Here is a 12,533-nt window from a genome sequence, read left to right on the forward strand (position 1 = left end):
TGGGCACATTGGGAGGGCTGGGGAGTTGAACAGGAGTGGTGCCAGTCACAAGGCCTGCTGATACTGGAACTATGAGGGGAAGAAAGAGTTGTGTTGGAGCAGCCAGCAGGCTTCAGCCACTGGACCAAAGGGAACAACTGGACGTTGTGCCAGAGGTCTCTAGGACTCGTATTTTGTTCTTGATGCTCACCCATGGATTGTGTGGAGGGAAGTGGCTGTAAAGGAGAGAGGAGCTGTTTAGTGGGCAGTGGATGGCAGGAGGAGAGGAACTGCCAAGCCTCTCCCTAGACTGGGATCTCCTGGCCCTGCTGGGTTTTTGAAGCATCCCGCTTCCATGTGCTGCATGACAGAGATTTCAAGCTCGAATCTGTTTCCACTAAAAGTGGAAAAATAAATATGGCTCAGTTTGGAAACAGAATATTCCATGTAAAATTTGATTTTTGATACCATATCTCCCTAGTATGTTTGCTTTTCAACATGTCTAATTTGAGACAGCTCCACGTTTCACAGTATTCCCCCTTCGGAGTTAACCTCTCCCACAAGTTGCGATTCGTCACCACTGTTGTTCATTAAGAGTTGGTGGAAACGTACCCTTAACTTCTTCATACAGCCCTATTTCTGCAGAGCTGAACAGTTTCCCATGCTACTGCCATTTGCTTTACTGCCACAATATTTCAAGTGAAGGGGAACTGTGGTTTGAATTGGGATTGCAAGGGGTAATCAGCGAACCCCCAGGTTATCAACAGGTTGGGCCCTAACAGCTTCAGAGGCATCATCACGCCATGTCTTTGCATGCTGAGAGATAAGGGCACAATGGAGCATGGATATTTCCTCTCAGGGTGGGCAATGGGCCCAGCCCCCTCCTAGGTGAGGTCTGCAGGCACAAGGCTGCAGCCAGCAATGGGCCCGCCAGATCGCAGCTTGTTCTTTCTAAAGAAAAACAAACAGACAAAAAAAAAAAGCAACAAAACCAACAAATGAAAGGCATACCAAACGTTTTCCAGATCCTTCAGGGAATCCTAAGTATTAAATGCAGTGCCTTCGCTGCTTCCCTCGGGTCTCCGTTTGAAAAAACAAACTGACCCACTTCCAGTAAATACTTAAAATTTCTAAGGCGTTGTTGTTTATCCTGTGCACATTAAATATGATTAATTATATTACAATTGAAATTGGTAGGTGGTTTTAAATTGCTTTGTGTCTGTGGTGATAACTCTACATGCCAAGGCACATGCATTTGTGTTCTTTATCTCTGGAAATGAAGGCTATAATGGCAAAGCTCGCAAACTTGCAGTGTTCCTACAATAAGTCAGAGAAGTCTGGCAGTGCACTTTCGTTTTCAAAGCTAGACCTGAATCAAGTCAATAAATCTGCAGACTTATTATGAGATACAGTGTGGGTTATGCAAACAACCAAAAAAAAACCAAAACCCAGAATTTAAAAATAGGGAATAAGGAGGAAAAAAAGTTAACCAACCATATAAGAAAAAGAAATGCAACACAAAGGTACTGTGGCAGATGGTGCCTTGAAATGTTCCTCACTAAATTGCAGTTGTGCATTTTCCACTCTTTCTAATTAAACATTAGGTTTCATTTATTCCAGATGTGTTTGCTTCAAATAAACTCAGATCTCTTGTTTTGTTTTGGTATTGCAAATTCTTCTTGGGTTCCTGTGATCTGCAGACAGTGGTAAAGGACGTGTAGTGGGGGCCATGATGATCTCTCTCCGTTCTGGCTTATGGTTGCATTCTCCCTAGATATTCACAGTTCTTTGTACAGATGGAGTTAGGTGTGCAAATGTCTTAGGGACCATGCAGAGAGTGAGTGAGTGGGATATGGGGAGGGCTGGGAAGCCTTGCTGCTTGAACGTGATGTGCTCAGAAGGAAGGAGGAAATGGGAATTGCTGTGAAATCTCTGATACAATGTAATGATTTTCACCTATGTGCTCACAGCTCAAGTTTATAAAATGGCCAGACTGCAGCCTTGATTTATTTGTACTTTCAGAAAGAAAAACCACACCTATGGCAAGGCTGAAGCACTTGAGGTCATCACATCCCACTCCCAGCTCACTGCCTGTGCTTCTGCTCTCCTGGTCCTTTTGCATAACCATGTGTGCCTGTGGCTGTCTCCTTGGGCTGGTGGCTGGGGCTGGGGAGGGGGCCAGTGGGAAGGATGGGCCATCAGAGGGCAGTTGTGCACTCTGGAGAAGGCAAGCGATGCTTATTATTTCACTTAGGACTGTTTGCTTTGGCTCACTCTTAAATTCAGTGATAAACAGCAAGCAAATCCCTCCAGTCAGCGGGAATATATCAATAAAATATTGACTCCGAGTTGAAAAGAAAAGAAGGCGAACTTATGGAAAAGGGAACAAAAGGCATGTGGAAAGCGGCACAGTCTGGAGAATGAAAATCACAAAGCATACTTCACATCATTCGTGTGGTGTTGGAGGGCAGGGTGCTGGCCTCATCCTGTGCATGCGGTTAGAAAATAAAACAAGCTTGGGCTGCAAGGCACCGAGAAAGCAGAAACATTTGCGGGAGAGGGATGGGAGAGCACTTGTACATGTGCCCACAGGCACAGTGTGCAAATCTGGGGAGACGCCATGAGAGTGAGCTCAGGCGGGAGCTTGTCCAGGAGAAAACATGGAGTGACAAATTCTTTTTGTTTTTCTCCTGGTGTTTGGTATGAGCGAACTGTAGGGATTTTAACTTTAAAATTGTGCCAAATTAACCAATGCACTGAAAAAAAAAGAAAAAGAAAGAAAATCTGTTCATTAACTCATGTGAAGAAGCGCTGTGAGGCTGACAAAAGGTTTTTCCAAAACTGCTAGTGAATTTTTAGTGTCTCTTTGCTACTTAGATGTTCCACTTTTAAAAGTGTCATGCATAAAAATTGGGCCTGTTTTAGGCCTGTAAGGTTGGATATGTGAAAATGAAGGCACTCAAAGCCCCATTTGCTTGTAAAGTAACTAAGCTTATAAAACATTTATCTTTTATTAACTTAACAGCTTTGCAAGCTATTTCACATATAAAATGGTCTGGTGCTGGCCTGAGTAGGGAGTATGGAACTAACCTTGAAGTCTCTTGTTATTTTTAAGCTGAAATGATTTTCCAATTAGATACAGAAATCACAGACAAATCCCTACCTTTCTACTACACCACAGTAGTTCATGGGGACACAAATGCTGTCTACCAAAGTTTTTAAAGTGGATTAGCTAGTGGAATTATTTAAGAACTGAAGCTTAGCCTGGGTAGTCCTATAATCAAAAGTAGTTTATTTTGGTAGCGGTTGCACTGCAGTGGAGTGGGCTACAAGAATATATGATACTGCAGTTTCAGGGAGTTCACGCAGAGGACGCTGTCTGTAGAAAGTGTCCATGTTTCTTACCTAACCAAATAATCTGCTGTAGCTGTATGATTAAGTTAGAAAGAATTTCTTCACTGTTGGCCAACGATAATACGTGAAAAGTCAATAAACAGCACGGCATAGCACACAGAGCTCATCCTGCATCCTGAGAGAAGGGATTTCTGCTGACTTGGGTGGCTCAAGTCAGCCAGTATTTTGAGTTAGGATCTTTGCTCCCAAAGGCCAAATGTCATTAGCTGTGATGATAAGCATCAACACTTTGGTCTGAATTCAAGAAAATGTGTCTGCTGTTGTCAAAACCTAGGCAAGGATCTGGTTGGGATAAACTTTGACAAACCCTGGGAGAGCCAGCTCATAACTAAGATTGCAAGTTGCAGCTCCATATCCTAGATAAAGCCAGGTACACTGAAGTAAGCTCTCAAATAATAACAAAACAGCAATTTAAAACCTGCAAGTGATGGAGATGAAGCATTACATGCCCTGCAAATGGGGAATTGCTTCCACGGAACCTCCCTGCCCTGGGGACCTGCATTGCTGTTGTGAGGTTATCACTGAATAAATAACCGGACTGCAGCTCTTTTTGAGTTTTCAGAAGGTAACTGCAGGAGGGAGAAGGAGGCAGACACTGACGCTTCCCTTGGGGATGTGCTTATATTTTTGTTAAGAGCTTGAAAGGGAAAAGTGATTTTATTATGGCTTAAACTACATCATGCCACTTCTCAGTGAGCCCTGTATTTACTGTTTTCGTGTAAAAGCCTGGAGAAGGTTCATGGTGAGGGAAAGAAAAATCAACAGGAGTTTGTTATGAAGCAGTAATCAGCTTATCCTGCAGTGTAAGGACCAGGGCATACCCTCACATTCGAAGAAATAAGAAGAAGAAAAGTACTATAAAACTGTTCCATCCAGCTTAGTGTTTTTATTGTGCTTTTCCCCAAAGCTGGTGGCTAACACGGCTTAGGTAATGGCCTAACACTCTTTTTCCTAATTTTAGGAATGTAATCATCTAGCGGTTTAAACTCACTGTACTCATACCAGAAATGGGCTGCATTTCCCCCCACCCTATACCAGAGCCATTATGTGTGAGATCATCTGCTGTACTGAGAGGAGATTTGCAGTCCATCCTGCTGTATATGTTAGTGTAGTCATTACTGACCTAGTTGTAGACATAATAATGAAAGGCTGAGATTATGAATTATTATGCCTAATTTGTAAGGGATTCACTGCTTTTGTGTTTTGCAGTTCCCATCAGGCTTGAGGATTAAGGCCTGCTGAATTGCATGTTAATACCAATGTGCTTCAAATATATGTGGGCTTATATCACATATTTTCCTAATTCACTATTTTTATAAACAGCAATTTCACTGGAAATATTTACTTTTCAAAGACTTGTTGGAAGCCCAACCAAACTCTGCTGAGCAAAGTGAGCTTGCTGTACCCTCCATCTGCTCTGATCCCACATTCAGCAAGCTCTCCTATGGCAGAACACCAACCTGTAGCTCTACCAAAAGATGTGCAAGGCTTTTGCTCTTTGTTAAAAGGAGGGAGATACACCAATTTCAAACCACTGTGTGGGCTTGCTTTCAATTACAGCTTGAGATGAAAACATCTTATTTACGTATTTCATCCAAATGCTCTGACGGTGCAAGCTTGGTCCTAACAACACACATTCCCAGTGCTTGCGTGGTAATACTGTGAAGGTTCCTATAAAACATAAAGGGCATGCAACATCATTGTGTGTATGCATGAGCTTCAGTGGCAGAATAAGCCTTTCAAAATCATTTCTCTTAGTTGCCTTCTGCAACTAAGGGTTCGCAGAAGACTGTACTAAGCTTCTTGGCAGCCTTAAATCAATGTGTAGGATCTACATGAGTTGGCAACTTGCTGAGTTTGTGAACAAATAGGTCACTACTAGACCCCGTTCGTGCCTTGTTGCAGTCTCTTGAGCAGCTCCTGTTGTGTGCATGGCTCAGTCCTCGCCAATCTGGAATCCCTGTCATTCCTGCAGGATGCTCCTGCTCCACTGCCCGCTGCTCTTGCTGCTGCTGCCACTCAGCTCCAGGATGCAGAAGCTGCCTACCAGAGATGAGGAGCTCTTCCAGATGCAGATCCGGGACAAAGCGTTTTTTCATGATTCATCAGTCATCCCAGATGGAGCCGAAATTAGCAGCTACCTCTTCCGAGACACACCTAAAAGGTATTGCTGCCCAGATTAAGTGAGAACTTAATTGGTCTGGGAAAGACCTTATTTGTTGTTTTGAATCAAAGCTGGATCTGAGTAAGAGAAATGCAAATGCCAGCACCCTGTCTGGTGAAGTAAGTAATGATGTGAGCTGCATCCCAGTCTGGCCTCCCAGCTGAAGGTCCATGCAGTTTGTGTGATTTCTGCTACAATGCCAGTGCCCCCGCAGAGCACAGAAGTTCCCCGAAGCAGGGTCACTACCATGTCTGCAGAAAAAGGGAGGGGAAGGAAAAACTACAGGCTGACACCACCATACTTACTTCTCTTTTTTATTTCATAGTGTGCTTTAAAGAAGCAGCTCAAGCCAGTCTGGCCTGATCACCCACTTCCCAGCCTCAACCTTAGGGTTAGAAAATACTGAGGTTAGGTAGGAGAAGGAATTGAGTCAAAGAATTTAGGGAAGAGCAGCACTGCCACCATCCTCCATGAGTACGTGTATGTACGTGCTTCTAGGGCCTTCATCTGGACACACTGAAAAGCATGTCCTGCTTTGAAGAGCATAAACCTAAATCCCAGGAAAGGCCCTGTTTCCCTCATTTGTACTTTCGTGACAATTTTGTTACCATTTATACTGTCTGTGGTTAGTGTAGCGGCAAAAGGTGAAGCTGATGGAGGGGAGGGCAGGTGGCCAAAACCTCCTGTGCTATGAAGTTTTGGCAGCACTGTGCAGCTGGAGGTTTTAGCCTCTCATCTCCTTAGCTCATGCCAACTAGCCTTTCAGCATTTCCTCTTATTCCCTGTAAGTTACATTTTTGTCTCTGCTGCCCCATACGGTCAACCACAATAATGTAAATTCAGTCCCTGACAGTTGGTGCCAATAGAATTTATTGATGATGAAGGTCTGTTAACCTTCCTCTAGGTACTTTTTTGTGGTGGAAGAGGACAACACACCCCTAGCAGTAACAGTGACACCCTGTGATGCTCCCCTGGAGTGGAAACTGAGTGTGCAGGAGCTCCCAGAGGAAGCCAGTGGAGAAGGTTCAGGTAACAACTCATCCAAGGCTTTCCTTACCCCTCCAAGCTTTCGCTTTTCTCCTGGATTCAAAGTTCCTCAAGCCAATGTCAACACAGTGCTGAGTCTCTCAGCAGTCCCATTGCTATGACCTTTGGATCTTCAGCCCTAGTCCTGCCTTTGCGCACAAATGTGGCAGTAGGTAGCAACATAAGAAGGAAAAGAGATGTAAAAAGTGAAAACAAAACCTAAAGTGAATAGGACCGGCAAGATTTGCTTTCCTCTAGGGCTCAGTTGGCCCCTCTGTGAGCCCATCTATTGACAAAGAACTTATTTGGAGACAGCAATATAATTTCTTCTCAGGAGAGGAACAGTCTCTGATTCCCAGAGGTTCTTACACAAGTTCCAAATGTCATCTACGCTGGACTGGGGGATAGTCACATTTGGGCCTCATTGTATTTAGGCAGGCAGCTTTAGAGTGACTCAGTAGGGCCAAATGTGAGGACCCAAGCCCGAAAACAGGGAGCAGAGTCAGTTTCTCTGGGAGCAGTATGGCATATCCAAACTAGGTGTTGGGCATAGTCTGGTGAAGGGTATAGCTGCCATCTGCCAGACTCTGGTAACACTGGTCAGGTGTGGTTCCTATTGCCTTTGTTAACCTGAGTGCCAAGCCCTGCTTTATTTGACAGAACTATTGGTAATACCTTCCTAAGAAGGTAAAACCTTTCTTTTTTCATCTCACATTTGCATTTTATGTAGAAGTGCAGTTTTCTTTTCTCATATTCTTGGATCGTGTATATACAAATGTTTTTCTTTGCTTATAATTTAGGTGAACCTGAACCTCTCGAGCAACAGAAACAGCAGATTACTAATGAAGAAGGCACAGAGCTGTTCTCTTACAAAGGCAACGATGTTGAGTATTTTGTGTCCTCTAGTTCTCCTTCTGGTTTGTACCAATTAGATTTGCTGTCGACAGAGAAGGATACACATTTTAAAGTGTATGCAACTACTACTCCAGAATCCGACCAACCTTACCCTGAATTACCTTATGATCCAAGAATTGATGTTACTTCTCTGGGACGTACAACAATAACATTGGCATGGAAGCCAAGTCCCACGGCCTCATTGCTGAAACAGCCAATTCAGTATTGCATAGTCATCAATAAAGAGCACAATTTCAAAAGCCTCTGTGCTGTTGAAGCCAAGCTTAGTTCTGATGATGCCTTCATGATGGCTCCAAAACCAGGTCTGGATTTCAGTCCATTTGACTTTGCCCATTTTGGCTTCCCCTCGGACAACAATGCTGGCAAAGAACGTGGTTTCCTAAAATCACCATCAAAATTTGGGCGCCAAACATCCTCAAAGCCAAGAGTTGACCTGCATAAAGTTTGTATTGGGAACAAGAACATCTTCACAGTGTCTGACCTGAAGCCTGACACGCAGTACTACTTTGACATGTTTGCAGTAAACACTAACACGAACCTGAGCACCGCATATGTTGGCACCTTTGCCAGAACGAAGGAGGAGGCCAAGCAGAAAACAGTTGAGCTGAAGGATGGCAAAGTTACAGATGTGTTCATCAAGAGGAAGGGAGCCAAATTTCTGCGGTTTGCTCCTGTTTCATCTCATCAGAAGGTCACCTTTTCTGTTCATTCGTGCCTAGATGCTGTTCAGATCCAAGTTAGAAGAGATGGCAAACTACTCTTGTCTCAAAATGTGGAAGGAGTACGGCAGTTCCAGCTGCGAGGGAAAGCAAAAGCTAAGTATCTGATTAGGCTGAAAGGGAACAAAAAAGGTGCTTCTATGCTGAAGATTCTGGCAACAACAAGGCCAAACAAGCAGTTATTTCCTTCTCTTCCTGAAGATACAAGAATCAAAGCTTTTGACAAACTCCGCACATGTTCTTCAGTCACAGTGGCATGGCTTGGCACACAGGAGAGAAACAAATTCTGCATCTACAAAAAGGAGGTGGATGACAACTACAGTGAGGAACAGAAGAAAAGAGAACAGAACCAGTGCTTAGGTCCAGATACAAGGAAGAAATCAGAAAAGGTTCTCTGTAAATACTTTCACAGCCAGAATATACAGAAAGCAGTTACCACAGAAACAGTTCGGGGCCTGCAGTCTGGCAAGTCCTACTTGCTGGATGTGTATGTTATTGGGCATGGAGGGCACTCTGTCAAATACCAGAGCAAATTGGTGAAAACAAGGAAGTTCTGTTAGTGCACCTGTAAATAGAGATGTATGGAACTCCACTCTGAACATTATCCTACTTCCCGGTATACAGTTTGACTACTTGCACAGCTGAGAAGTTGTGGCCTGTATTTGTACTGTGTAGAAAAGATATCAACTTGTATATTTATGTTTACATAAATGATTGTTTGGAGAAACTGAGGCTGGTGCTCTCTGGCAGCATCTGATAGCTGTACTATCATGTGTCTGGTGAACCACATTCGATGCTCAGTAGATGTCTGAGGCAGCAGTAAACCTTGCAGGAACTGACACTCCTTCGCTTCCACATTGCATGAACTGCTTCTAAATTATTTTATACTTAAAAGGCTGAGATAAATCATTCATTCACCTTGTTACTCACACACAAAAACAAACAGGAGTACACCCTTTCTCTGAGTGTAGATGGTAGAGTTTCTGTAAATTATTTTATAGAGTCTTGTTTTAAATGTTTATGTTTCTATGATTGTAAACTATTAAAATTTTTCCCAATAAAAATACAGATCTAAACTAAATATTAACTGAGCTGCACATGAATCAGTTTCATTGCTAATGTAAATTCTTACCTAGCTGATTTTTGCATTTAAATACTGTATGTATTTCATGTACAAAATTGCCATAACATTATATTCCTGTACAGAAAATTAAAAATAATATTAGATTATATATTGTTTCTTTTTTTTTCTTTTCTTTTTTTTTTTTTTGTCATTTTAAGGGAGAAAACAGAGTTAGAGACAGAAGATGCAGGCTGCAACTTGAACTGAATTCAGTTAGCGCGCACTTATTTATGTTCTTCATCTTTTGGAGAAAGGTGTCCAAAGTTCAGGAGAAGGAATTACTGATGTTACAGAGAGAGGTTAAAATATATAAGGGAGCCATTGGAAGAGGGGCATTTGTGACATGTTCTGCATCTGCTCTGATAAGAGCACTGAAGGAACAGGACAGCATGGAAACATTTTGTCCCGGATAAAAAAAGGATTCTGCTTTGTCATGGTTGCAAGTACTTCTGATGTATAGCGTTCCTTAGAAGTTCACAGTCTGAGTTAGAGCAAGCATACAATTCAAAAAAATAACTCTTCAGAGAGCTAGACGTTATTTTTGTTAGATTATCATTGAAAATATTTGCTTTCTGAATGCTGGTGATTTTGACCACGGCAATTGTAAATGGAGAGAATTTTTTTCATTGACAAGAATGGTAGTGCTAAGGAAAAAAAAGAGTAATTTAAAACGCAGTTATTTCCATTGTGTAAATTTCTTTTAGATATTAAGTGTCTGGATCTCATCTTTTTTAAATTTTCTTATTTCTTTGTTTTTGCACGTGTCACCTTCACTGACTCAGAAACTTGTATAGAGCTGCTTAATGGGAAACACACTTCTCAAAAGCAGCTAAAGCAACCCTGTTTCAAGTGGCTAAGAGCAGGATACACACTGCATCATTCTTGATACTGTAGTGTGCTTCAGGGCCTCAGGACCGGTAACCAAGACTTTTTCTCAGACTCATTTATACATCAGTGCAAACTGCAGGGTGCAGTACCTAGGCAGTGAATGTTGGGTCTCTTCCTTAGGTGGCCATCAGACTCCTGGTGTCCCTTGGGAATCTGATAATACACTTAAAGAAACTGGGGAATGAGAAGGAAAATCAAAGAGAAAAAGGCCCAAACCTGCAGAAAGCAGGTTTCTCTTAGGCTTCTCACAGGAGAGACAAAAGCTCGATCCCTGTGTAAATGCTGTTTCCTTTGGCTTCTTAGTGCTGAGCTCTTCAAGGTTTCCCTTCTGCTGCTCCCAGCAATTTCAATCTGCAGACTGAGAGGCAGCAGCAAGGTTTCGTGGCTGTACAAGCTCCTGCCTCATTCCATATATAGTTTGTTTTGCAATTCTTGAAGATGCAAATACTCTATTATGAAGTCTAACAAGAAAAAAGCTGTTGTGTTTGATTATATAGTAAACCTAATAATTGAAATTTAGATTTTCCTGGAGATGATCCCTCTTCCTCATTCAAAAACATCTGTGATCTCTTAAGCTGGATGACTTTGGTAACACAGGGTAAACATGCTGGATTATGGTAACAGGGCACAGGTGAGAAGTCACTACAGGTAGGAATCCCTCAAGGACCAGTCTGATATCAGTGTTGACTCAGTGGTTGCAAAGGATATATATTTCCCACCTTTCACTACCTAAAAAGCCACTGAATCCTGCAGGTAAAGGTGACACTTGCACTTCTGGAAGCTTTACATTAGTGCTATTATTTATTTGTTTGTTTAGTTACTTATTTATGTCAGGGAATGGTACTCCTTCCACTGATATGTTACAGTATTCACTTCAAAATGTGCATTTTGCAGCCATTCCAGCTCTATTTGTTCTGTTTTTCCACGTTTCTCTGTTGGTTATTCATCCAGTTTGCTTGGCTTTTCTGCCTTTAGTCACTTCTGTTCACATTAGGTAACAAAATGAAAAAATTCCCCAAAATGCATTCATCTTCTATATCTGAATGCTGAATGAATTCAAAGAAAAATGTCACATCTAGCTTTTCTCCTACTGGAATTCTTTTCCCTTTCTAGCTTTATTTTTTCTGGATGAAACTGAGGTCATACTAGTATCACATTTACTGATAATGCCATTATTATTCAGGTCTTAACAAAGTCAATTGGATCTGAGAGAGGCCTGAGGGATGCAGTTCTTTTAGAGGATGGAATGGAAGGGCACCAGAATCTATATGGAAAAAACAGCCACTACCCTTAAGCAGGAAGTGTCTGAAGTGGATTTTAAAGTTAAACGGGTACCTAAAAGGTAAGTTTTAGGCTGGGTGTTTGTGGGTTTTTTAAGCACAAGGTTTGAGAAGTGATAAAACTGAAACACGAGCTTGGAAGTAGAGGGTTAAGTGGAGTTTGGTGTGTATGTCTCACTGAGAACAAATGCTGTGCTGCGGTCTGCAGCTGAGGAACGTGCGGGAAGCAGTGCATGGTGGCCCACACTGATGGCAGCTCCTCGTAAATGCATATCAGATTACTGTGACTTCAGAGTTATTTGAGAACTTAAGACACATTTAAGAACTAAAGACACATTTCAATAAAGCAAATTGCTTACACTTGATTGTGCTGAGTAGAACTCTTGAGGCTGAAGGCTGGTCTACACTATAAAAAGCCCTTACTGTAGGTTAAAGGACCAGCACTGTCAAATATGGTGGCGCTATTGGTCTTTGACAGAGCCCTACGCACAGTTATTTCCCACCTGCCATCGCATCCTGCATGTGGCAGTGTTACAGACATCGACTTCTCTGTTTTCCACAAATGGTACTCATTTTTATCTTATCTTGTAAAAAAAAATACTGCTACTAATAAAATCAGCAACAGACTTTGTACTAGTGAGTGTGGCATTTAGTTCCAAATCCAGACTGTCACACAGTGATGCTAATCTGGTCAGCAGTCCTGCTCAGTTTTAAAGCCACTTTCAACAAGCACTTCAGGTTACAGACTTACTCCAGGGGAACTTCCTTTCACTTCTCAGATAACAGAATTCAAACCCCCCACTTTAGATACAGGTGCGTATTTCATTGTCCTGCTTGTTTCCAGTAATGTAATGGTTGAAAAGTGTGATGTCTGCTTGCTGTGTTTTTGTCTGCTTTAGAAGTGCAAGCCCATTTCCCAGAGAAATAAACTCAATCTTGTCAGTGAATGAAATTAGTAAATAAAGAAACTATGCTGCCTGATGGGTTTTGGTCCAGAGGACTATTCTCAAAGCAGTTTGGTATAT

General features: G+C 42.2%; 1 protein-coding gene across 1 annotated transcript; it reads left to right on the plus strand.

The window, feature by feature from the left end:
- Positions 1–5,369: 5,369 nt before the first annotated feature.
- NDNF (neuron derived neurotrophic factor) lies at positions 5,370–8,777 on the plus strand (the record flags this gene model as incomplete). The annotated part of the gene is made up of 3 exons (XM_079534576.1): positions 5,370–5,557; positions 6,462–6,586; positions 7,384–8,777. 3 exons carry the CDS (start codon positions 5,370–5,372, stop codon positions 8,775–8,777), a joined length of 1,707 nt encoding a protein of 568 aa, XP_079390702.1.
- Positions 8,778–12,533: the final 3,756 nt, after the last annotated feature.

This window comes from Tetrao urogallus (assembly GCF_951394365.1).
Source record: "Tetrao urogallus genome assembly, chromosome: 4".
Lineage (NCBI taxonomy): Eukaryota > Metazoa > Chordata > Aves > Galliformes > Phasianidae > Tetrao > Tetrao urogallus.